Source organism: Peromyscus californicus, unplaced genomic scaffold (assembly GCF_007827085.1).
Source record: "Peromyscus californicus insignis strain IS unplaced genomic scaffold, ASM782708v3 Scaffold_11__1_contigs__length_118956290, whole genome shotgun sequence".
NCBI classification, from domain to species: Eukaryota; Metazoa; Chordata; class Mammalia; order Rodentia; family Cricetidae; genus Peromyscus; species Peromyscus californicus.
In genome coordinates, this window is record NW_026294402.1 from 36,602,090 (window position 1) to 36,627,475 (window position 25,386).

The 25,386-nt window shown below is 45.4% G+C and overlaps 1 protein-coding gene across 1 annotated transcript in view; it reads right to left on the reverse strand.

Moving 5' to 3' along the window:
- Tbcel (tubulin folding cofactor E like) overlaps nt 1-23,215 on the reverse strand; it is a 63,272-nt gene extending 40,057 nt beyond the window's left edge. Inside the window, exons 1-2 of the mRNA XM_052757488.1 lie at nt 23,043-23,215; nt 1,355-1,504 (exon numbers count right to left, since the gene is read on the reverse strand). Coding sequence (XP_052613448.1) covers nt 1,355-1,487 — 133 coding nt within the window. The 5' untranslated portion in view covers nt 1,488-1,504; nt 23,043-23,215. The remainder of the gene's footprint in view (nt 1-1,354; nt 1,505-23,042) is intronic.
- Between the last annotated feature and the right edge of the window lie 2,171 nt (nt 23,216-25,386).

Consider the following 25,386-nt stretch of genomic DNA (forward strand, 5'->3'; position numbering starts at 1 on the left):
GATAAGTGGGATAGGAATGAATGATGTGAAATCCACAAAGAATCAATAGAAGTTAAAAAAAATGATCTCAAACCACTAACAAGCTATCTGCTAAGCAACCTCTTAAAGTTCGTGCGTTCAAAACATCTTCCTTACTTACAGGAAGACAATCAAAATGCTGTTTCTTTCATTCCTGCCTATTGATTATTCCCATTTTATATTCATGTGCTAACAAATTTTTCCTACATGAAAATATAGCCTTCTTTTTAAATGAATTCCCAATAGGAGAAAAAGTTTCAGAATTTGAAATATGCAAAAACACGGTCAGTCAAATGCCCAGTCTGGCCACTGCCTGCCTAACGCGCATGTGTCAGCAAAGTCGCGCCCTATCTTCCTGAAAGGGACAAACGTGACACCTCAACCACTTTTTCTCCCTTTTGGAAAAACACAAGGACTCCTGAAGGTCATGATTTATAATTTGAGGCCCCGAATTATATAGTTTTTCTACTAAGTGCTACTTAGTATCAAATTTCTCAGATGTAGAACACAGCCTGGGCAACAAAGTGCCAACTCAGAAGTCGACTTCTCTAAAGCAGGAGAGTTATATTGAGAAAGGACTGTCAGACTCGAGTACTGGGAAAGAGCACTGATTCCCCACGAGCTCCCCTAACTACCAACAACTTCTTCTAAAATCTGTTAAGTACAGCAAAGATCAAAAGGCTAGCAAAAAACCACCTTGCACACTTCCCTCTTCTAGAATGTCTTCGTCTCCTCTCTAACCATATTCTACATTCTCTAAGGGCTAGTTAACCTTTGAACCCTCTCTTGAGAGTATTATCTTCTAAATTTCATTCTCAATCACTTGGTTTTCATTTGGCTCAACATAAGCTACATTGTGTTATAGCTTCATAAATGTGAATGTCGTGTAATCTAATCCAAGAACCTGTAAAGATCCTCAAGGGCAATGGCCGGCCCTGTACTATTCTGTACCCTTCAAGTTCCCTGAAAGGGTATGCACTTGAAGGATTATTCCCCAAGTATCAGTCTTTACCCTCTAAAGACAACTGAAATGTCCCTGGCCAGTCTGGAAGAAAGTAGTTCTATGAGGCTCTTTAAGAAAGCACTGGAGGAGTTGGGGATTTAGCTCAGTGGTAGAGTGCTTGCCTAGCAACTGCAAGGCCCTAGGTTCAGTCCTCAGCTCCAGGAAAAAAGAAAAAAGAAAAAAAAAAAAAGAAAGCATTGGAATCATAACATGCAGTGATGACCATTTGACTCGTAATTCAAAATAAAGGCACTCATTCACAACTAAGGCAATGTTGTAATCTAGCCCAAATAATCACAGACAAATACATGTTCTTTGTTCTACTTCCCTTACCTTTCATGGGAGAGCCCTGAGGAGTGGCTGGGACATGGACTCCCATCCCAGGGCCACGACGGTAAGGGAAGTTTTCAGGACTGTATTTTTCACACAATACTTGCATAAAACTTCTTCCACTAGGCTGGTCCATCTTCTTTTCTGAAAAGTCTACAATAAACCGAGAAGTCATCAAAATTATCTACTTATTCACATGAGAATGATTTTTGTTTATGAGGTAGGAGGCTGGGCACTGCAGATGTGTATAGCATGCTTCCACCCCAGGCAAACTTCTACTGTGGTGATACTGGAAATGTGCAGAGGACAGCACTGATCTCTCAGCATGGTGTGCACACTATCACTAAAAGGTAGTCCAGCACTCAGAGGAGGGGGTTCTTCCAAATATGGATAACAAGGATGCCTTTGGTTGGTACCAAGGTTCATGTAGTACTTAGAAAAAGACTGAACAGAAGGTGCAGATTAAACATCAGGCTAAATATGAATAGTTCATACGAATCCTTTAGTACTGTCCCTTGAAATCCATTCTTTCCCCACAGTAACTGAACCTTTGTGTATCTATACATGTGGTGTGTGTGTGTGTGTGTGTGTGTGTGTGTGTGTGTGTGTGTGTGTGTGTGCGCGCGTGCGTGCGTGGGGGTGCATACTTGTTTTTAGAAATGTATGACTAAGCTGTGGCTGATGGGATAGAAATATCTGCGGTAATTTCCAGAAATCTTGAAGACAGCCAGTGCTTTCCACCTGACCTTCCGCTTCCTGTTTCCTCTACTCTTTGCTGTAAAACAGATGCCTTGCTGGAACATGATCCGGGAAATAAACCTGATGGGAGTGAACAAGAGCAAAAGGGACCCGGGTCCCCTAGATCTCTATGGACCTAAGCTCTCAGACTGGCAGGTTCCTTAGGAATTCCAGTGACAGATAATAGTCTACTTTAATGTAAGTCACTGTCCTTCTCCATTTCCTGGTCGCTTATGATTGGACCTAAGCCTACCTAATAGAGAGTGCTATTTCTTCTGGTGCTGAATTTAGGAAACTTCTTCTCTATTTAATCTCATCTAAGGGCCCAGACACTCAGGAAGTCCAGCACTTTCTCTGCACTCACGCACACGTTAAAGGAGAGAACAGCAAACACGCTGACCTCTGACAGCCTGGGAAGCCACCACCCTAAGGGACCGGCCGGTGCTCTGGGTTTCACATCAGCCAAAACACAGCAACCACGGTTAGTCTGCGTACTACTTTTTAAAATTAAAGTAATCAATAAAAAGGCTTAGAAATGGCACAGTGAGGAAAGTGCACAGTGACCTATGAATAACGTCAAGAAACCTGGGGTTGCCAAAGCAGCTACAGGTAGGAACTGCTGTATACTTCGTCAGAGCTGAGCAGAGTGAAGAGAGCTGGCCTTGGAGGAAGAACACAGCTTGCTTGTTTGTATGTTTGTTTTTTAAACGCATCTTGGTACTTGAGCATTTGACCAATATGATGGGACCAGGACCACAGGGGAAGGAGTTAGGACGACACCACACAGACAGAGGCATGAGATGAGACCTGAGCTAATACACCAGAGGACAGCCAGTGAGCATGGCTGGTTCAAGATGGGATGAGCAAGCAAGGTTTTGGGGAATTCCAGGGGCTAGCAAGGGGAGAGGTGGGCTGTAAGACAGCCCTCGGGTTTCTGGTGCTGACCACTGTAACGAGTGTCTTTAACTAGTCAAGGGGCGGTGAACTGCGCTTCCTCCACAGACAGCGTGGGCACTTGGCGACACGGCAGGAAGCTGCATAAAGTTGGATGAGAAATGTTGGCTGAAGATGGAGACTCGGACGTCACCTGAATACAGGACGTGCTATGAGGAACAACAAGACAAAGATATTCTGGGGGCAGAAGAGACCATGAGTGACAGAGAAAAGGAGCAGGAACAACCAGAGAGCAGAGAGCACAGCCAACAGGCTGGACCTTGATGAGCAGTGAAGGAAGGTGGACGAAGGCCCCTCAGGACAAGGTAGAGAGCCGGGGGCACCTGTCAAGATTTCCTCCCTTAAACTAAAGCCAGAGAGATGGCTCCATGCTGAGCAGCATTTGATGCTCTCCCAGAGGACCCTGGTTCGGTTCTGAGCACCGACAAGGCAGCTCAAAACTAACCATCTATAACCCCAGTTCTAGGGGATCCAGCACCCTCTTCTGGCCTCCTCAGGCACCAGGAACATGTGGTACACACACATATGTAAGCCAACACTCATGCACACACACAAAAAATAAAAATTAATAAATCCTTAAAAACAATTAGAGCTTTGAATGCAGTTACACATTAGCTAGGGAGGCGAAGGACTGGAAGACACCAGCAGGAGCAAGCATTAAAGAGAGAGCTTCTCAGCGAGCTCTTAGATACCAACCAGACAATGCTTCAAACTGCTCACAGTGAGTGCTGACATTTACTTCACTGTAGCAACACGGCTTTACTTGTGCTTATGCTTATATAGTTAAATAAGCCAAATTCTGGGTCTTTTTCTTAGGCTATTATACTAGCTCTACCATTAAATTATACAGAGAGCAGAACTGTAGAATTCTGTATCTTCCAGTACTGATTCACAGCACCAAGTGCAGCATGCTGTGGATGGCAAGGGCTTGATAAATGTTGCTGAGTGTTGAAATCATTCATCTCCAGGGTGCGGAGTAGAAGAAGCAGAGGCTCTGGAAAGAGGGTAGATTGAGCCCACTCCGTTTTCATCACTTAATAGCTTTGTGACCCAACACACAAGATATGTACCTCCTGCAGCAGCAAACGTGCCAGGCCAGCATTTAATTTTTCTGTAAAAGTAAGCACATCCATCCAATTCCTATGCAAATTTGATTGTTCTGTCCTTAATAAATGGTGAAATTATATGTATACCAAATAACTGCTTTAAGATAAATTTTTATTATTATCAAGGTATGTTTGCTTTATATAGTTTATCTATGTAAAAATTTCTGGGATGGAAGGAGTCATAAGTGGACAAAGTTTGAAAAAGCCATGATTTGTAGAGTACTTGGACCCTAGGGTCACTGGAGAGCTCCAATGCCATGTGCATTACAAGGCTGTAGTAGAGCTCCAAACTCCAAACACTGCTGTTCATCCCGCATGGGCATCATGGTGAGGGGGAAAACCAGGACACAGGAAGTTTATGCTTCTCACAGACTAGGGACACATAAACTAGTTCCCAACCTCTCTCTCCTCCTCCCCCATGGATGATCTCAACATCCCCCTCAGGTTTGCAGCAAGAATTCAAAAGAGAAACAGGACACAGAAGCAGCCACTAAGGGGCATGTCTTGTGGAATCAGTGCAGATGCCTAGAACACAGATGCTCACTGAACACGTCTACATGGAACACATGTTTTCTCTGTATAATTTGCCAGAGGAAGACTGTGGAGTCCATTTCACGAGTGTATCACAGGTCACCTTGGAAACACCTTAAACACAGGGCTGTTCTCTGTTTAACTCCCGCATCTGTAAGCTTCCTGTCTGTTGGCACCTGTTTTCGTGCTATTACTATGTGACCATTTATTTCATTGATCTACAGAGTGGTAAGTGTCTGAAGAGCTACCGTGGGCTTCAGGAACCCTCCGATTGGAAGGTTCTTTGTTCATGTGAAGTCACCACCGTCAACAGCAGACAGCACAGACCAGATGCTCTCTCGGCCACTAGTAAATGGTACCTCAGCTCTTAGCAATGCCTGTCTCCAGCAGGACAGTAGTGGAATTTTTAGAAATGGTTACCAAAAACATCAGAGAAATTACACTGTCATCCTCCATAAATTGGCAGTTCCAAAGGCCAAAGTACGTGGGGAAGGCAAACTGTCGCTGTGGCGATCAAGGTCTCTATGTTCAGGCAGGATCTCTGATCTGGAGGCTAATGAGGCATGTACACCTACGTAGTTCAAGGGCAGCTAACTGGACACAACTGAAATGTAGCCCGCACAAGCAACGCAAAAGTGAACACTTATTCAAGTGAAGGTGTGGACCAGGAGATAAGCAAGTGTGGGAACTTCAGAGTTCCCCCTTGAGTCTTCAAGCCTGAGCAGAGCTCTTCCAAAGCCAGACCTGGTGGTGCCTGCCTATAATTCTCAATACTTGAGAGGCAGAGGCGGGAGAATCCTAGGTCCAAAGCAGCCTGGACTACAAGTGATTTCACCTTGTACCACAAAGTGAGGCTCTGCCTCAAAATAAAAATGAATAATAAAAAGGCCAGGAGTACAGTTTGGGGGTAGTGTCCTTGCTTGGCATATACAAACCCCAGGTCCAGTCCCCAAATATTCAGAATGTAAAAATATGTGGTGTTCTCTCTGAGATTACAAAGTGACCCTGGGCCCCTTTACTGGTCACTTCCCAGCACAGTTCACTGAAGAGCCCCCCCAGCGATGCAGGCTGCCCACATGGACACATGGCTGTCCAACTGGAACCTCACGAGGCCCAAATGGATTGGTAACACAAAATCTCCTCAGCTCTGTTATACTTTCGGAGGAATGGTAAGTGGGAAAGGAAGGCTGAAAACCAAGAAGACTGAAAAATGAGGAAATGTAGAATGGACAGATCTTTAACTGCAGCCTTTTAAAAGGTTTAGGGGTTGCGGGTAATCTATGGCTTTCTGGAAATAACAGGAGTCAAGTTACACCCGTCTACCTCTGCAGTTGGCAGAGTTCAAATGCATTTTAAACTGTTCTGAATCGGTGCTTGAAACCGGCGAGCCAGCGCGCCAGGAATCTTGGGTGATGCTGCTGGGTTCCATTACAGGTGGTGGAATATGTGAAAATCTCAAATCCTTTGTGCCTCCAGATCCCGATCCAATATCCTGTAAAGCACCTGGAGCCAGTGACAACAAGCAGGGGAAGGGACATGGAGCACAGAGCACGTCTGCCAGGGGGCTGCCTATCAGAGCAGAACATCCTGTCCCACACGGACACTATCAAACAACCTGGACTTGGTGTTCCCACCCAAAAAGGGTGAGATTAAAGTAAGTGTGAAACTCAACACAACGGAGAGCAGAAAATGGGTTAAAGCTGACCTCGGATTCGAAGGTCAGTCAAGATCTATCCTTTGATGGGAAGCAGTGTCAATGCTGTCCACAGAAACAATGCAGAACAGTGTGCTTCATAAACATAAACACTACAGCCCTGCTCACAACTTCCCTGAGATAGAAATACAACTTCAGAGTTCCAAAATGTAAAATCTAAACCTGAGGAAAATACAATTACTGGCTTGTATACACACAGACTACCTCTGGAAGGAAACAGAGCAATGAGCTAGAAGCAGTACAGCAACTGAGGCTGAGAGAAGGAAGGCCTGAGGAGGGAGGGCAGAGGGGAGCCTGGCCACTGCCGACTGTGAGGCAGCTGACTCAGCAGACCCAGGCAGGTGCCATCCTCCAGAGCAGGTGTTTTCATGTAACATATACAGTATGACCTCATGATCTGTCAACTTTTTATTATTTATTTATTTATTTAATCTCCTCAGGATTTACAGTTTCTATGAAAAAAGAAGTCCGAGTTGGCTTTTGTGACATGTGGAATGTCTAATACCTTTAAAGGAATGAAGAGGAAGAAACAGAACTAGAATGGATGATCAAGCGGAAGCAAGCAGCGTTGTAAAAATGCGGGGAAGAAGGAGGAGAGCACATACCTGAGCCTAGGAAGTCAACTTCAGCACCGGGACTAGGGGAGGGGTGTAGATGGCGACAGCAGCCACCAGGTCCCACAGCTCCTCACTGCAAAGCTCCACCCTGGACTATGGACCATGCAGCAGGGCTACAGGGACATCCCGGCATGCCTCTACCAGTCAAGTGCAATTACACAACCATACCAGGAAGCAGAGATGGACTTAGGAGCCTCGGAACTTCAGGCCACCAGGTCACCACTGACTAGAGACCAACAAAGGGCTTTCACAGTGAAGCACTCTCTGGCTAGTCTCAAGGACCCGAATTACACTTTAGGAAAAGAAATAAAAACAAAGCCGGGCGGCGGCAATACACGCCTTTAATCCCAGCACTCGGGAGGTAGAGCCAGGCGGATCTCTGTGAGTTTGAGGCCAGTCTGTTCTACAGAGCAAGTTCCAGGACAGGCTCCAAAGCTACACAGAGAAACCTTATCTCAAAAAACAACAAACAAACAAAGGAAGAAGAACATGAAAGAAGTAATAAAAATGACATCTAGCCTAACCTAGGAAATATCATTTGATTTGGACCCACATCTATACAATAATAAGTCAGTCTTCTCTACTTCTCAGAAGTGGAGATAATGGTAGAGCATCTGACTCTATTTATCCAAGGAAGGCAGAACTACACTCTGGAAGCACCTGCCAATACCGACTTCAGAATAAAGAAGGTGGACATTTTGTAAGTCTGCACCGTTCTCCCTTAAGCTTCTCCTAGTCAGATGAAGTTTCTCTCCATTTTAGATGTCTGCTTCCTTCAGAGGACAAACTGACAATGGGAATCCCTCAGAAACTGTTGGGGCAGGGAGTAAACAAATGCCTTTCATTTTCTCTGTGACTTCTTTTTAACTTTACCGAATCATCCCAATTAGGCTGACGTGCCTGCTCATTGATGTATTAAATAGGTACTTCCATGGAGTGTATTTCACTTAGTGGGATCAGTGAACATACACGTACCAGAGGCGAATCTGTACTGAGCACTAAAGAAAGGAAGAAGAAACAAAATTCAAACCCTGACTCGGTGTATTTGCCCCTAGAAGGAAATACATAAGATAACACCTGTATAAACAAGTACACAGAAAGAGTAAAGTGGGCGTTGGAGAAATTGTTTAGGAAGTAAGAACTTCCTGTTCTTGCAGAGGACCTGGGTTCAGTTCCCAGCATTCATAGAGTGACTTACAACTGCCTCTAACTCCAGTTCCGGGGGGGAGTGGGGTGGGGTGCAGTGTTTCTTCTGAGCTCCATGGGCTCCTGCACACATGCAATGCACATCCACATGTGCGCACACATACATACACACAGAGGCTCATATATATATACATATATACATATACATATATACGTATATATGTATATATATGAGAAGTAGATGAATCCTGGGCCATCTAGTGGGAGGGCCAGTTGGAGAAAAATATTCCAAGTACAAGAGACAAAGGAACACGAGCAGGCAGCGAGACCTGAAACATTACCAATACTGTTAGAATACAGGGATAGTGGGGGTGGAAGGCCCAGATGACTGTCCAGGAAGATGTTCGGACTATGCTGTCCTTGCTTGAGCCAGAGGTTACCCTGTGGAGATGCAAGAAAGATAACTTTTCATAGAGCACTGTGGACCCAGTGCAAAGATGGAGTTCCTGATCTTCAGCAGGAGAAACAGAAGTCAAAGAGATGGGATCTTACGAGCCTTACAGGGCAGAGCAATTTGTTCACGTCAGGGAAAGGGCCAACAATTTCAGCATAGACAAGGGAGTTGAAACCATGCCACGGGGAATTCAGGAAATAAAGAGTCAGCAGAGACAAAGAATACGAGCCTGATCTTTGAGGGGCTTGGATGGATGTGGAAGAGATGAACAGTTGAAGGAAACACAGAGGTCAATAATTGTTTACTCTTAAGGTCAAAAAGAGAAATGCCCTGGCTAAGGAGGAGGAGTGTCTGGGAAGGTCAGCAGGTCAGCCGTAAGGGACAGAACAAAGCCCAAAGAAGGCACACGCCTGGGTCACTTTCCACAACCCCCCAGGATACCAGCTTTCCTCATTTTTCCCATTTACTTTTTAGTCTATTTGACTTTCACTAAGTGTGGATCCCTCCCTTAACCTCATCATAAAAAAGCTTTCTGTTTTCGACACCAAACCTCGCTAGATTCCTCAACACCGTGTTCTAGGAAGCTGCAGGTCTTTACTTGCTTCATTTTCTGAACACGTGTTTCTGGCCCGCAGCACAAGCGCATTACCACTTGAAACACAATCACTTTAGGACAATGTATCGATATGTTATGTACTTCCATCCGCAAAAGACTTTAAGAATCTAAAGACGAGAGTCTGGTAATCACCTTACTGATTTTAAAAACTACATTATCTGATCCAAATGTTCTGAAACTTCTGTTTGAAAGTAAGCAAACAGTAAGGTCAGAACCACAGGACCTGTAACTCCTGCCCTGGGGCATTCCTTTTGTTAGCTGAGCTAGACTTGGCAATGAGTGCAGCCAAACGCCTTCCTTCTCTGAGGCAGCCACAGCCACAGTCACAGCCACACCAGAAGACAGAAGTCAGTGACAGATTCAGCGATCTGGCTGAGCCAGAAAATCACCTTATGGTTTGTCCTCCCAGACCACGGTTTCCGGGCTAGAGAGATGTGTATTTTCTACTCAAAGATTAAGTGGCTTTTAGACATATCACTTTAGAATCTGCCTTGAAGTTTCATGAAAAACTTTCTGTGTCCATATGTACATAGCTACAAAATCCCTGTTAAGGGTCTTAATCCCCTTAACGAGGTATCACAATGAAAGTCACAAATCCTAGCCATGCCTTCCAAACGGACACCTCAAGGACACAGTCCAAGGCAGCAAACAGGCTGGGTCTTCTCTATGACACTCCCACTTTAATCTGTACTGAAGTGATGTACCCCTCAGCTCTGTCACCTCTGGGCATCATGTAAGATATCTACCCAGATACCCTCTTGGGTTGAAAGGTAAAGAGAATGTAAAGAAGTAAAGTAAAAGTAAAGAAAATGCTAATAAATGCTTAGAGCTACCATGCAGAGACATGGTTAGAGTAAAGAAAATGCTAACAAACATTTAGAGCTACCGTGAAGAGACATGGTTAGAGTAAAGAAAATGCTAACAAACATTTAGAGCTACCGTGCAAAGACATGGTTAGAGTAAAGAAAATGCTAACAAACATTTAGAGCTACCGTGCAGAGACATGGTTAGGCAACTTACTAACTTTACTCTTCACATTCCAGACGCAAGACAAGTCTAGCTGATACTACATCATCCCTGCACACCATGTCACCATGATCTCATACCCATCAATCACCTTATTCGCAAAGCCTCTTTGTCAACTGCAATCCACATAACATCTTAGTGTAATGTGTACCCCATCATACTTTCTTGAATATATATATATAGCAATGAAAACACCGGCAGACGAAATATGAATTCCTCAAATTCTTCATCCCTAGACCACAGGTCTAGCACCAACACAGGTCTTACAAGCAACATGAACTTTAGACCCACTTGACAAAAATTTCTGTCCTTGAATTAGTGACATCAGAGATGCTAAACCTGTGCCTTTATGTTACCAGGGGAGCTCTGTGTTCTCTACTGCAGGCCACACAGAACATAAGACACACTCAATGTTGGCAAGGTTTTCTCAGCTACAGGTACACATCGGCAAACACAGCTGATAAGTACGCTTGCTGTTTAGTGTACCCAAAATGCCTGACCCAAGTGTACTGCCCAGGGGGGAGGAAACATAACAAATACCTCTTCATGCAAAACTATTTCAAAAGTATTCATTTCTAAATGATTCCTAATGTTCATAGTTCCTAAATGACTAAAAATGCTGCAGACCAACTACCTACGTCCTTATTAGGCACTCTGAAACAGAAAACAAAATCCTTCCAGATACTCGGCAACCACAACAGAAAGGTTAGCATTTACTATGCTCTTTACTTCAATATCTTCCAAAGAGACTTCCCCCTGAAGCCCTCCCACCCAACTCCTTCCCAAACAAATCAACACTCACCCTGACCTTTCAACCCAGAGCCCATCTGGAGAAATCTCACGGCCTCATCATTGCACTTACTCAGAGCGGGATTACACACATTTACTCTTGAAGCAATGTCCCCAAACCAAATGTCTCCACACAGAGATTAACAATCACTTTAAAGCCTAGAATTTTCCACAGACACTCTCTGAAAGAGACACACTCCCACTTATCTGTATTTACAGCCTAGGAAACTGAGGGGATTTGCTCAGGTTTCTGGGGCCCGACCAGCATGCTAAGTCATCCTTCCTGTATCTAATCTGCTGAGCCATGCTGACTTCATTAAAAAAGGAATATATCATGTCAACAGTATACAGCACCACATACAAATCCTAGAAATAGACTTTGCTAAAGGGGATGAAAATTATTGCAGCCAAAATTCTTATTATAACTACATCAAAGTCACTGAACCCAAGCACAAAACAGTAGCCCCGCCTGGCCATTCAGAGCACAGAACAGGAGCCCCGCCTGGCCATTCACCAAAGGGGTAAACTATTCCCAACCAATCTGTCCCCGGAACAGCCATGCAGACTTCCCCCTCCTGAACGGATTGCTTATGTACATTTTCCTGCAGCTGCGAACCACAAGTCTAAGGTCATTACCTAGCTGTCTACAGATGACTTCATTATCTCTGCACTACAGAAGCAGCAAGGCAAGCTGCCTTCACGGCAAAGTCTCATCAGGAACAGACAGCTAACATATCACTCAACAGCCTTCTGGAGATAACAAAGCACTCTAGTAACCATGGGTTGACAGATGCAGAGAGTACGCCAAAGTTCACTCATGAAAACAAAGTCGCAAGCTCCTTCCCATGCAGGGCTTCAGTACTGCTGCCTATGGCCATGAATGCTGACTCTGGAGCTAGGCTACCTGGAACCAATGACAGAGTCTACCACCCTGTGTGGTTGGAGACAAGTTGCTGAAGATCTCCAAGCCTTCATGTGCTTATGCATGGGAAGGAGTCATAGAGTGCCCCCAAACTCTACCTCAGAGACTTGCTGAAGGACAAACGAAATGATACCAAGGGAAGCATTGAGCAGAAGAGGCACCTAAGAGACGCTGATGTCCTTCATGTGTACTACCCCACCACTATTACCTCTGAGTGACCAGGGAAGTAAGAGTATCTGGTTGGACAGCTTACTTATAATTATTGTTAAATAGACTTGATCTGGCTTCTTAGGGCCCATGACTTTGCTAATTAATGCCAGTTAATGAGACAGCATAGTAAAAATGTCTGATGTTTATAATGCCTTCCTTGTTAACTAGACGACTTTCTGTCACTTTTCCACCTGCCTGAAGGGTAAAATAGGTTAAGTCGTAATAAATGCAGAGATCTGATTTATGAAGGATTAAATCATCATCTATATATTTCTTGTAATTATTTGTCCAGTTTCACGAGAACACACACTGCTAAATGAATGAAAGCTATTCTTTCATAAAGGGTACTTGCCTTTATAAAACTTAGGTCTTGGCCAGGCAGTGGTGGTACACACCTTTAATCCCAGCACTCGGGAGGCAAAGGCAGGCAGATCTCTGTGAGTTCGAGGCCAGCCTGGTCTACACAGCTAGTTCCAAGACAGCTAGGGCTGTTACACAGAAACACTGTCTCGGAAGAAAAAAAAAACAAAAACAAAGAAAACTTAGGCCTTAAATTATTAATGATGCCCATGAAAAACATGACCTTAATGAGTCACTGCAATAAGGGTTTAATAATTTAGATTTGTTTTCAACATAGTAAGAATTGAAAATCTTTCCTAATTTGCTTCTAACTTATGGATGAAGTAACAATGCCATGATTATAAATAAAAGTATCCTCCAACAAAGGAAGTCCTATTTTTGCAATAATGGCATATGCCAATCAGAAAACTTAGTGTTTAAAGTCATCACACTAAATTATTAAGATAGAACATTATTGAGATATGTGTATGACAAGGACAGTGCTGAAACTAATGATCTCCTGAAAAATCACCTCCAGTATTTCACAGCTCCATTCTGCAAGGCTTCCATGTCTCAAATCCATCTGTTTGCCAAAACGTATCTGCAAATCAGCACTCAGAATTCCTGTAGTTACTTGTGGATACATGCAGTGGGTCGAAAATGTGAGTCACCCAGTGAGTGCCTGCAGCTGAGGCCAAACTGGGTGGGACTCTGCCTTGAGTTCCAGGTCTTAGACTGTGAACAAGTTCCCATTTGGGGATCTATTCAGTACTAGGTTTTTCATGGGTTTTGTGCTTCTGCTGAGGTCGCTATTTAAGAGGTCTCCCAAGACTAGTGATGAAATGGTATGTACTCCAAAGACACAGGAGGATCTGATGTGCCTCATGGAGAACACACACCTGATAGACAGTTTCACTCGGACAAATCACAGCGCAGTGAATTCACTGGCAACCAAGCGAATAAACACGTGCCTTGAATCAGATCCATAAAGAAGAAGGATATGTACTGTCATTGCTCATTTGACAGACCGTGTCTTCAGGGTCACAAACTCACAGGAACAAACCTGTATTTCCTGTGGGAACAACTGTTCCCCATCCACTAACTCAGGGTGACTTTGCAGAAGAATAAAAACTTGGTTTAAGAACAACTCTAGGGAAAGAAGACTAGACCAAGAGAAGAGAAAACAGGCCCATGTACATAAGATAGGAAGGGGCAGAGAAATCAGCAGGAAAAACTTAAACCAGTCAATAATTAATCCCAGAACAGTGACTATACATCTGGAAAAAAAATAAAAAGAGGGGAGAGAAGAAACTGAATGCCAACCTCAGAGCAGCACAGGGAAAACCTCGACTCCAGATGAAAGGCAAGAGCGAGCTTCCCCAGGGAGGCGAACAGGCACTCCTCCTAAGCACTGCTGTACGCCCTTGACTTAGACGGCACAACAAACGTCTCCAACACAGAGAGAAGCTGGACAGTGAACTCAAAAGCTTCTGATCATCAAAAGACATTAAAAATGTAAAAGACATGTCTGAAACTGGAAAAAGATTATGCATTATACATAAAATATAAAGAGTTGTTTTTAAAAGAAAAATTTAAATCCAACAGAAAAATGGATAAAAGACATGAACAAGTATGTAACAGGAGAGAACTCTCAACTAGCTAATGAATTTATGTAAAAGATGACCACCCTTGATAATCCAGACAAAAATGAAAATCTCACCAATTTTACACACACACACACACACACACACACACACACACACACACACACACGCAAGCAACAGTTTAAAACTCTGACGGCAGAAGTACTGAGGAACAGCACTCCTGTACTGTAGCGTGCTCGTGGTGCTAGCATAGAGCACGGGTGCAAACATCTTACAGCACCACAGATCTCTGGACAGCGACACTGAAGATAAATGGATCACTTTTCGTTTGGAGACAGTGGGTCACTATGTTTGCCCAGGCTAGCCTGGAATTTGTGTTCGTCCTGCCTCTACTTCCAGAGTGCTGGGATTGCAGGCATGCACCACAAGCCCTGCCTACAAATAACATTTAATCCATCAATTCTAGCTCTCAAGGAAAATTCTAGAGCAGTGTTTTCAACCCATAGGTTGTGACCCCTGTGGGAGTCAAATGATCCTTTCACAGGGGTCACCTAAGATCCTTGGAAAACACAGATGTTTACATTACGATTCATAACAGTAGCAAAATGACAGTTATGAATTAGCAATGAAAATAATCTTATGGTTGGGGGTTATGAGGAACTGTATTAAAGGGTCGCAGTGTTAGGAAGGTTGAAAAACACTGCTCCAGAAGAACTGGCACATTTGCACCCAGAGACAAGGGTAAGAATGCCCATAAACAGCACTCTGAAACTGCAAAACTCCTGGAGCAAAAGGATCTATTACAACACAGACATAAAATGAAATGTTACACAGCAATGGAAATTACCAACAGCTCATTAAGCTTCCTCATCAACATGATTACACTTAAAACAATGTTGAGGGTTTGGGCGGTTAGCTCTGGGTTCAGTCCCTAGAACTTAAAGGAAAAGTGTAAAATACACACACACACACACACACACACACACACACACACACACACACACGTAAAAATCTCAGGACTGAGGAAGCAGAGACAGGAGGCTCTCAGGACCTGGCAGCCAGCCAATCTAGCTGAGGAAAGCTCCACATTCACTTAGAGACCCTGTCTCTAAAATCCCAAAGAAGATGAAGAACAAGCAAGGAAGATACATGTCCTCTGGCCTCCCTACATGTTTGAATGTACACACACACACACACACACACACACACACAACGTGTGTGTGCACATACATGTGCATGTACACATAAACACACGTGCATGCACATACATGTGTATGTACATATAAACAGAGAGAGAGACAGAGACAGAGAGAACCCATAGGATCACGAACCAGAGAAGAGTGGAGTTGAAGAGCAGCCGTATTCCTGGGAGGTGCCCTTGGAGGACAGAAGCCTTTGATTAGGAAGGGCTTGGGGCAACATCACAACTCGTCAATCCTCAGTCTGTTTGGCTGCTCTTCCCTCCATCAGCATCGCATCCAAATCTACTTTGTCCTCCGTTTTCATCCCTCTACTTCAATTCAAGCAGCCATCATCCTCTGCCACGGTTTCCTCACCCGTACCCCCTAACTTCCTGCCAGCTATTCAACATGTAAGTCAAGCGGAGTCTTCAAAATGCTGATGGCGCCTTCCTTACTTAGAGTAAAACCAACCTCAGCCTTGTCCCTTCTAGGCTTTACCTCCTCAGGTTTCCTGAGCTCCTCTCTCTGTTCTCTCTCTAACTCCACTTCCTCGCTCTTTTCCTTCTACCTCTAAAACCCGCCAAGATGACTTTCCCTTCACTGGCTCTTTGCCAAGAACTTCATCTCTGCATGCAAGTGTCTCAAGTTTAAAGTCAAATGTCTCTTTCTCAAAGAGGCTGCCTCTGACCACATTATACAAACAGCATCGCAGCGTTTCTGTCCTCACCCACGGTCTCTCATCTCTTCTACCCTACAGGGCACTTCTTGTGCTGATCTGTTAGTCTCTTCACCAGAGTGAGGCTGTGTCAGCCCCATTTCGTGTTACCCACAGTGGAGCCTGGCACACAGCAAGTACTGGGTGGATGAATGGAAACTGAGAATTATTATCCAGTTATTCTGAATAGACATGACGCAGTATCTACTGACAGGGAAATGAAAATCAAGTACACTGTGGGGCGGGTCACGGACGACTGGGAAGAATTTGGAAAATCGCTGGGAAAGCATTAGTCTAAGAACAATCTTCTTAACTCCTTACCATCTGCAACAGTACTTTGAGCTACATTCCTAAGGATGGTTAGTGAACTGCTAATCAAATTTTCACACAAGATCCTGAACTTTGAAAAATGTTACTTAAAAATCTCCTGGTGTGCATGTGCGTGTGCGTGTGCGTGTGCGTGTGCGTGTGTGTGTGTGTGTGTGCACGCATGCACGCACGCACGCTTGCTTCTATGTGTATTTAGTCTTCTACTTTAAGAAAAACGTTTGCTTAAGAGGATGCTTCCAAGAGCTGGAGATGGCTCAGTGGTTAAGAGCATGTACTACTCCTACAGAGGACCTGTGTCAGGAGGTTCATAACGCCCTGTAACCCATTCCAAGGGATCCAATGCCTCTTCTGGACCCCACAGGCACCTGCACTCCCATGCACGAACCTACACACAGACACACGTGTATATACATACTTGGAAATAAAAAGAAATCCTTATATTTTTAAAAGCATGCTTCGTTTAGTTCATTCTGACTGGTAAATAGTTTACACAGGTTACCTTTCTACGCCCGTGTCCTCGACAGTAAAATGAAGCTATCCATTGCTGTTTCCGAGTTGTGAACATTATGAAAGGAAATTCTTCCAATGGAAGCATCTAGTTAGCATATAGTAAGGAATGAATAAACAGTAGTTGTTGTGAACACTGAGAGAAGAAAGTCATGGCAAAGAGGGACCTAAGATAAACCACCAACATCCTCTCCCTCTTGAATGGACTATGTACACACAACAGCTGGAAACACACCAAGGCTAACCCTACTCCCCCCAATAGGTCAAGTGGACACAAAGTTCATACAGAAGTGTGGGCAAAGCACTCTGAGAATATGGAGAGTGTGACTAACTTTGCTAAGAGGTGGGTCACACATAATATGGCCTGAAAAGGAGACATTAGAAACCCATCAGATGGGAAAGAGGGGAAGCTGGTGTCTATGCAGAAGTGAATGACAGATGCAGGTAAAGAGAGGGATGCTGTGGCTGCTGTGGTGTGCTGTGGGAAGAGGCCTGGAAGGTGGAGTACAGCTGTGATCCCACCACAAAGAGCTATGTTTATGGAGTTTATTCTCTTCACTGGGCAATGGGGAAAGGAAAAGGGGGTTAAACATGATACTTTGATGGCAATCTTTTTAAAACAGAAGAGCATCCTTATGTCTTTAATTACTACAAAGATCCTGGATCTGCTAACCTAAAGTGGAAGATATGGTAAGCCTGAATTCCTCAAACCATATAAGCAATTCCTCTATTAGCGAGGACTGGGCTGGAATCTGGCCTCCCGATCAACCAGTTTCAGGATGATGTTGTTAAGCCACGTGTCCTCACAACAGCAGATAAAACCTGAGTTTACTATGTGCTGTGTTGCTTGCATTAACATCTCTTTTAACTCTTATGACACTCATAAAAGGCACTATTAACCTCCTTTGAGAGATCAGAAAACCCAAGCCAAGCAAGGCTTGGGTCGTTGGACTAGTGACTGACAGAGCCAGGATCCCACAGGAGGCTGACTTCAAAGCCCTAAAATTAAACCAGCCTGTTGAAATAGGGCATTGCTCAGTTCGTTAAGCATCATGTGCTCAAAAATCATTTGTGTGTACCTGCTATAGTTTAAAGCATTACGCTGGGTTGGTGACTCTTCACTTTTAGTGGGCAGAACCATCATGGGGCAGAGCACTAAGACACTAGATTCTCTGGCTCCACCCAGAGATTTTGGTTCAGGAAGCCTAGGAAGAAATCAAGGATCTACTTTTTTTTTTTTTGGTTTTTTTTTTTTTTTTTTTTTTTTTTTGGTTTTTTGAGACAGGGTTTCTCTGTGTAGCTTTGGTGCCTGTCCTGGATCTCACTCTGTAGACCAGGCTGGCCTCACAGAGATCCACTTGGCTCTGCCTCCCAAGTGTTGGGATTAAAGGCGTGTGCCACCACCGCCCAGTGGAATCTACTTTTTAATTGTAAGTTCTGTCCCTTATGGTTCCCTTGTTCTGTGAACTGTGCTGGTTAGCTTCGAGATTCGAGGTGGTGTTAGAGCCTCCTGACCTCTGGGTATTTCTGATACAGGAACACAAAGACTGCACACGGGAGAGGTTATAAGAAATGAGAAAGAAAGGGGCATCTTACAGGCAAAGGGGGGCACAATGAAGAGCATCTGCTTTGGGAAATGGAATGACGGTCACAAAGAAAACTGGGGACAGCTGGAGAAGGCCCTGAATGTCAACCGCTACACTAGAGGCTTTACTTAGCGCCTGTACTGGAAAGCAGCTAGCGAATGGTTTATGAAGAGAGAAAATAATGATAGCCACATTTTCTGTAAGAGTTCTCTCACAAAGCTGGGCAAGATCAAGTGGAATCAAAGTATCACACATCAAGACAGCTGGCCGACCACAGATCTAAGCCCCAAGAGAAAACTCGGGAGGCATCGCCTCAAAGGGCAGGAATGGCACCCCATGACAAACTGCATGTAGGGCACAGCTCAGGGTATTTTTTACCTACTAAACCCAAATCATAGCACTATCAGCTCCAAGGCACTTTTCAGAACTCTTCCTGGAGTATAGTTCAGTGGTAAACCATTTGCCTAGCATGGGTGAGGCCCTGGGTTCAATCCCTGATACTGGTGGCAGGGTGGGGAGGGGTGTATATGAGTAGTCTCTTATATAGCTGACCAGACCCAGAATCCATGAAACACACACAAAACACAGTTCAAGAATAAGATGTGTAGACAGGCCTGAGTAGCCCACATACATGTTATACCATTTAAATATCAAGAAACACACACACACACACACACACACACACACACACACACACACACACACACACAAGAACAACACAATCTCATTTGACCCAGAATCCTAACAAGTATCAAGCATCCAATTTCCAAACCCTCAGCAGTTTGGAAGCAAAACTTACAAGGGCAGAATAATCTTCAGTGGATTTGATGGTTAACAGAAGAAATAAACACTTAAAAAGGACACAGGATCACACCCAGTGAGTTCTCCAAAGTCATTTATTCACACATACAAATGATTCCCCCAAGATATGAAATGAGTGGGGATCTCCCTTAGTGATACAAATACTATTACAAAATGTTCTTTAAAACAAGCAATATCTGGCTGGTCAGAAGACACAAGGTTAAAAGATGGTTCACACATGCCAACATAACCCCTCTCAACAGCAGCCATGCCACAAGCCAACAACGAAGGCAGGAGGCCCATCGTATAAACCTCAGTCTGACAGTGACCTGTGCTTTCACACAGCATCTACTGAAGATGTGCTCCTCGGATGAGGTTTAACTTGGGTAACATTTTCCTGGTGACTGTGCCTCTGAATTCCATCTTCATCCACAACAAAAGCAACACTGTCAAGGTAGCCTTAAGCATATACATCCTGTCATCAGTTACTGAAATGAGGCAACATCCTGTGCCAGGCCACGTTATTGTGGGATTCCTGTACCCTGTGTGAAGATATATTACTGTGACTGGTTGACTGGTTTAATAAAGAGATGAACAGCCAATAGCTAGGCAGGAGGTATAGGCGGGACTTCCGGGCAGAGAGAGGAAGTAGGAGGAGATAATCAAGCACAGAGGAGATGTCAACAAGACATGGAAGAAGTCGGACATATAGAATGAAAGAAAGGTAAAAAGCCACATGGTAAGCCATAGATTAATAGAACGGGTTAATTTAAGTTATAAGAGCTAGTTAGGAACAAGCCTAAGCTATAGGCCGAGCTTTCATAAATAGTAAGAAGTCCCCATGTCATTAATTGGGAGCTGGCAGGACAGAGAAAGACTTGTTACACCACGTCCCACAGCAACAGGCTGTGTGACAACCTTCAAAGGAAGCAGCAACACATGAAGGGCCCCTTGCTCTGTTCCCCAACACTTATCAATGTTTATTAAGAATTAATACTGGCCAGGTGGTGGTGGTGCACGCCTTTAATCCCAGGACTCAAGAGGCAGAGCCAGGCGGATCTCTGTGAGTTTGAGGCCAACCTGGTCTACAGAGGGAGTTCCAGGACAGCCAGGGCTACACGGAGCAACCCTGTCTCGAAAAACAAAACAAACAAAAACCAAAAAGAATGAATATTGTTTCACCACTATTCTAAGGATTTCATCTATTTTGTGCGATGCGTTTGCAGATGTGCACACGTGTATGAAGGCCAGTCATGGATGTCAGCTATCTTCCTGATGTTTTGAGACAGTCTCTCACCAAACCTGCAGCTCACTGATTCAGTACCTGGGATCTTGCTGTTTTGACTCCCCAAGGCTGGGATGACAGGTATGCCACCACAGCCAGCTTCTTTAGGAGGGCGCTAGGGAACACAGGTCCGCACATGTGCATGGCAAGCCGTTCACCTACTGGGCTACCTCCCAGCCCTTCATCTCTTCTGTAAACATTGAAAAAGTGTCTTCATAGGAGAAATGTAGGTATTCCCTAACCGAAGTTATCCTCAATTCTGATCGTTTAAATGTATACCAACACGTGAGCTTTATATATCCTTATGTAGACAGAAAGCAAGTCCATCATCTAAAAACTACTAAAGAGCTTGAGATGGTATCAAACAGCAGAAAGGCAGATCAGTCTTTTTTCCTTCCTCTCTTCCTTTCTTTCTTTTTTAAAGACTGATTTTATTTTTACGTGTATATCTGTGAGAATATGCCACATGTAGGTGCCCACAGAGGCCAGAGGAAGGTTATGGATCCCCTTGGAACTGGAGTTCCAGGCAGTTGTGAGCCCCCTGACCTGAGTGCTGGGAACTAAACTCTGGTCCTCTGGAGAGCAGGGGCTCTCTCCAACTCCACAGTTGTAGCGTTTTTACTACTGGAACAGAAAAATAAAATGCCTGTTAAGTATGACATAAAGATAAAGTGGCTGAATGGAACTAGGCCTGATGTATTTACCAGGCACAGCAAAGGCTAGAGAAAATAAAGACATGCCTGCACCTAATTTCAGCAAAAATTAGCATTATAGAAGCCAGGAAGTGGTGGCATATACCTTTAATCCCAGCACCTGAGAGGCAGAGGCAGGCGGATCTCTGTGAGTTCAAGGCCAGCCTGGTCTACAGAGTTAGTTCCAGGACAGCCAGGGCTGTTACACAGAGAAACCCTATCTGGAAATTTTTTTTAAAAAAAATTAGCATTATGGTACTTCAGGAAATGGGTCAAACACGTGATAATACTAGTCAACAGAAGCACTCAGCTGCCCCATCCGACGAGAACACAGACTGGGAGCGACACCTGCCCCCCAGAAGCTTACAGTATAGGGACCCTGACTAACCAAAGAAATATGCCTAAAAATGACATTTTTTTCTAACCACAAATTATGACCTGTGAATCGATTTCATGGAATTCCAGTCAGCATTTTCTTTCCAGTGAAAGAAAGTGGACTGTAACAGAATCAGCAGAAGGCACCTAACAAGGGTAAACACTGCTGTGTGAAACTGGACATGGTGCCTCGTGCCTTTGAGCTCAGCCCCGGGGAGGCTGAGACAGGAGGAGTAGAGTGAGTAGCAGGCTAGCCTGAGCTACAGTGAGTTCAAGGCCAACCATACCAAGAGATCCTGCATCAGAACACAACACACACACACAAAGACACTCCTTTGTGAAACTTCACATTCATATGTAGGTGTATGTACTAGATCACAATGTCCTTATTACTGTGAGGCTTTTGGTTGTTCCTAAGTTAAAAAGTCATTACATAGAGAAGAAGACTCACAGCCAAAGGATCCAGGCTGACTACCCATACTTAGTCCTTAGGCCCTGCTCAAGCTCTCTGCTTAAGACAAGCCTATGGAAACCTACTCAAGAGCTACAGAGACAGACACAGACACAAAGAAGGAACACAGCAGGGGTAGGCCCAGCCAAGCCTGTGCTTGCCCGGGAAGGCCTTCCCACCTTCCCCAAACAATCTGTTCAAGCTCTCTTTGCTCAGGATGGACCCATGGAAACCTATTTAAGAGCTCCTTGGCACACACACAAAAATAGAACAGAGACAAGTCCCAGCCAAGCTCTTAGCTGGCCTTGAGGTCCTGCCAGCCCTAAGAGGGTGCCTACAAACCCGTGTAGCTAAGCAACCTTGGAGTGAAGCTCCTCCTTCCTCCACAGTCTGTCAACAGTTCAACTCTTCCAATCAACTTTCCTCAACTACAACTTCTGCAGCCGCTGCCTGTGTCCCTATGGGGCAACTCTTCCCTCCCTTAAATCCCAGACTGTCTCCCTATTAGCAGTCCCAGAAGCCTGTACTCTCCAATCTCAAAACACAGCTCACCACAGATCCTTTCACACCATTCCCAGGAAATCAAGATGAGGGTCTCCTGGCAGCTCTCCCAATCTCACTACGACTTGGGGCAAAGATATGCTCCCCAAATTCCTATCAAAGTATGTGCTTTGAGAAGTCCTGGTAGGGACAGGCCTAGTAACCCAGGAGTGTAGGACCAGCTGCTCTTTCCTAGTAAGACACCAGACCCTACCGATGAGGACACACGTTTTTCTGATTCCGTGATCTCAAAGCTAAGTTTCCCACCAAGGGAGCATCTGCCATACCCCAGGCCTCAGGGAGTCTGGGAGCATCCTGGCTTACTCCCACTGCCCAGCCTCCCTCTGTCAATGCTCCGTCCTCCCGGGGTCCCAGGCCTGGCCTCCTACCCCCACTGCCCCCCTTAGGAGAGCACGCCTCGGGCCTCTGGCCCCAGCGGAGCGGCGGCCGAGCTACACTCACCCCTCGGCCCGGGAGGCGGCGGCTGCTCCGGCTGCGCCTCCGCCCGCCCGGCCACCGCCGTCGCCTCCGCTCGGCCTCCGGCCTGCTCCCGGCCGGCCCCGGCCCGGCTCCGCTTCACCTCGACCCCCTCTCCGGCCGCCAGAGCCCAGTGTCCTGCATTGACCCGGAAGCAGCTTTCGAGGGGGCCCCCCAACAACAACACGTGACCCCGCCGCACGTGTCACGTCCGCTGCGTGATTGGGAGGGGCCGGGCGCTGAGCCTCCTAGACCAAGCTGCGGTTGCCATGGCAACCGGGATGGTGGTATCCACCTAGACATCAGACATGCACTCTGTCGGCTTGCTTTTCTTACTGGCGCACTAGGGGACCACCCCCCCAACCCCCCAGGTCCAAGGACCGATCGCTTGCAAGGGAAATGTCTTCGGGGAAAGGATCCCTTGGACTGAACCCGGCCAAACACACCTGCAATCTTGGCCTGTCTCTGTGTGACCCTCACTATTTGTGACACTACCTGTCGCTGACTTCACTGACCTCATCTATAAAATGTGCTGTAAGCTCTCTATACTTCATAAGCATCTAGGTGTGGGGACAGTCTGACCTTTGTTCTGTGCCCCCTCCAGTCCTGCGGCACCTGGAACTTTCAACAGTAACAGTTAACAGCTTTCGCCTACTGAGTGCTTTATTACCCACAGCCACTAAACACATGAGATTAAATAATAATAATAATAATAAGAGCCGGGCGGTGGTGGCGCACGCCTTTAATCTCAGCACTCGGGAGGCAGAGGCAGGCGGATCTCTGTGAGTTTGAGGCCAGCCTGGGAAAGGCTCCAAAGCTACGCAGAGAAACCCTCTCTCAAAAAACAAATAATAATAATAATAATAATAATAATAATAATAATAATAATAATAATAATAATAAATGAATAAATAAACGAAAACTTCTGCAAAGCTCCTAAAGGAGATATTTTGTAGAATTGAAACTTGAAGTTGGGAGTCCAGTGATCTGTCAAGACCACCTGCTTAGTCAAAATAGCCAGGCTGAGACTAGAAGCCCGGTCAAGCTAGCTCCAAAGAACATGTTTCACACCAGGCCATGCTTAGCCCCAGCTCCGGAAGCCTCACACCTGGATGCTGGGCTGTTTGCTTTTGTGTTTTCTCTGTCCATTTCTTCAAAGAACACTCCTGTGGAATGGAGATGGTACAGGCTGATCCTGAGGAGGACTCAGCCTTGCACAGATACATGAGTGGAAATTCTAGGAGTTGAAGAGATCTCTATGCACGAAGTCCATGTGCATTTGTGCAGTGTGTGTCCAGGAAGATGTGGGGGAATGCTATGAACAACGTATATGAATATATTGATATTTTCCTAGAGAGAGGAAAAGAATCTTGAGGTAAATCCGAGTATAGCTTACCATCCTCAGTCCCTGGGAACTTAAATTGGTTATTTTCTTTTGTTTTGTCTTGTCCCATAGGTGGGACTTAGGCTGGAGGGAGACACGAGAAGGACCTGGTTAAGGAACGAGTTCCAAGGACAAATGAGTCAGGCAATGAGTGGGCTTACAGAACTCAGAAAGGTGATTAACTCCAGTCCAGGAAAGCACTTTACTTACGAAAAGTAACGACTTTGAGGGACTGGGGTCATAGGCAAGACCACAGCTAAAAGCAACCTCCGTGGGGAGGATCATGCAAAGAGCAGAGGGACCTGGGGGACCCTGTGAAGAGCAGAGGGAACTGGGGGACCCTGTGAAGAGCAGAGGGACCTGGGGGACCATGTGAGGAGCAGAGTGACCTGGGAGACCCTGTGAGGAGCAGAGGGACCTGGGAGACTCTGTGAGGAGCAGAGGGACCTGGGGGACTGTGTGAGGAGCAGAGTGACCTGGGAGACCCTGTGAGGAGCAGAGTGACCTGGGGGACCGTGTGAGGAGCAGAGGGAACTGGGAGACTGTGTGAAGAGCAGAGGGAACTGGGAGACCCTGTGAGGAGCAGAGGGACCTGGGGGACCGTGTGAGGAGCAGAGTGACTGGGGGGACCCTGTGAGGAGCAGAGGGAACTGGGGGGGGGGGGGGCGTGTGAGGAGCAGAGTGACTGGGGGGACCGTGTGAGGAGCAGAGGGAACTGAAGACAGAGGAAGGACAGGGGCAAGGGTCTTCCCTCTGGAAACTCTGCTCACATACGTCTGCCTAAATACCCAGATGACAAACCTGCTTAGGAGTTGAAGTTCTTCAGGGAACACTCGGAAATACTTAGAGAGATAGTACCTTGTGAGCACCTAGGGGAAGGTAAGAGCTATAATTCATTACTATGAACAAATCCTGCTGCTGTGACTAGAAATACACATTGATATT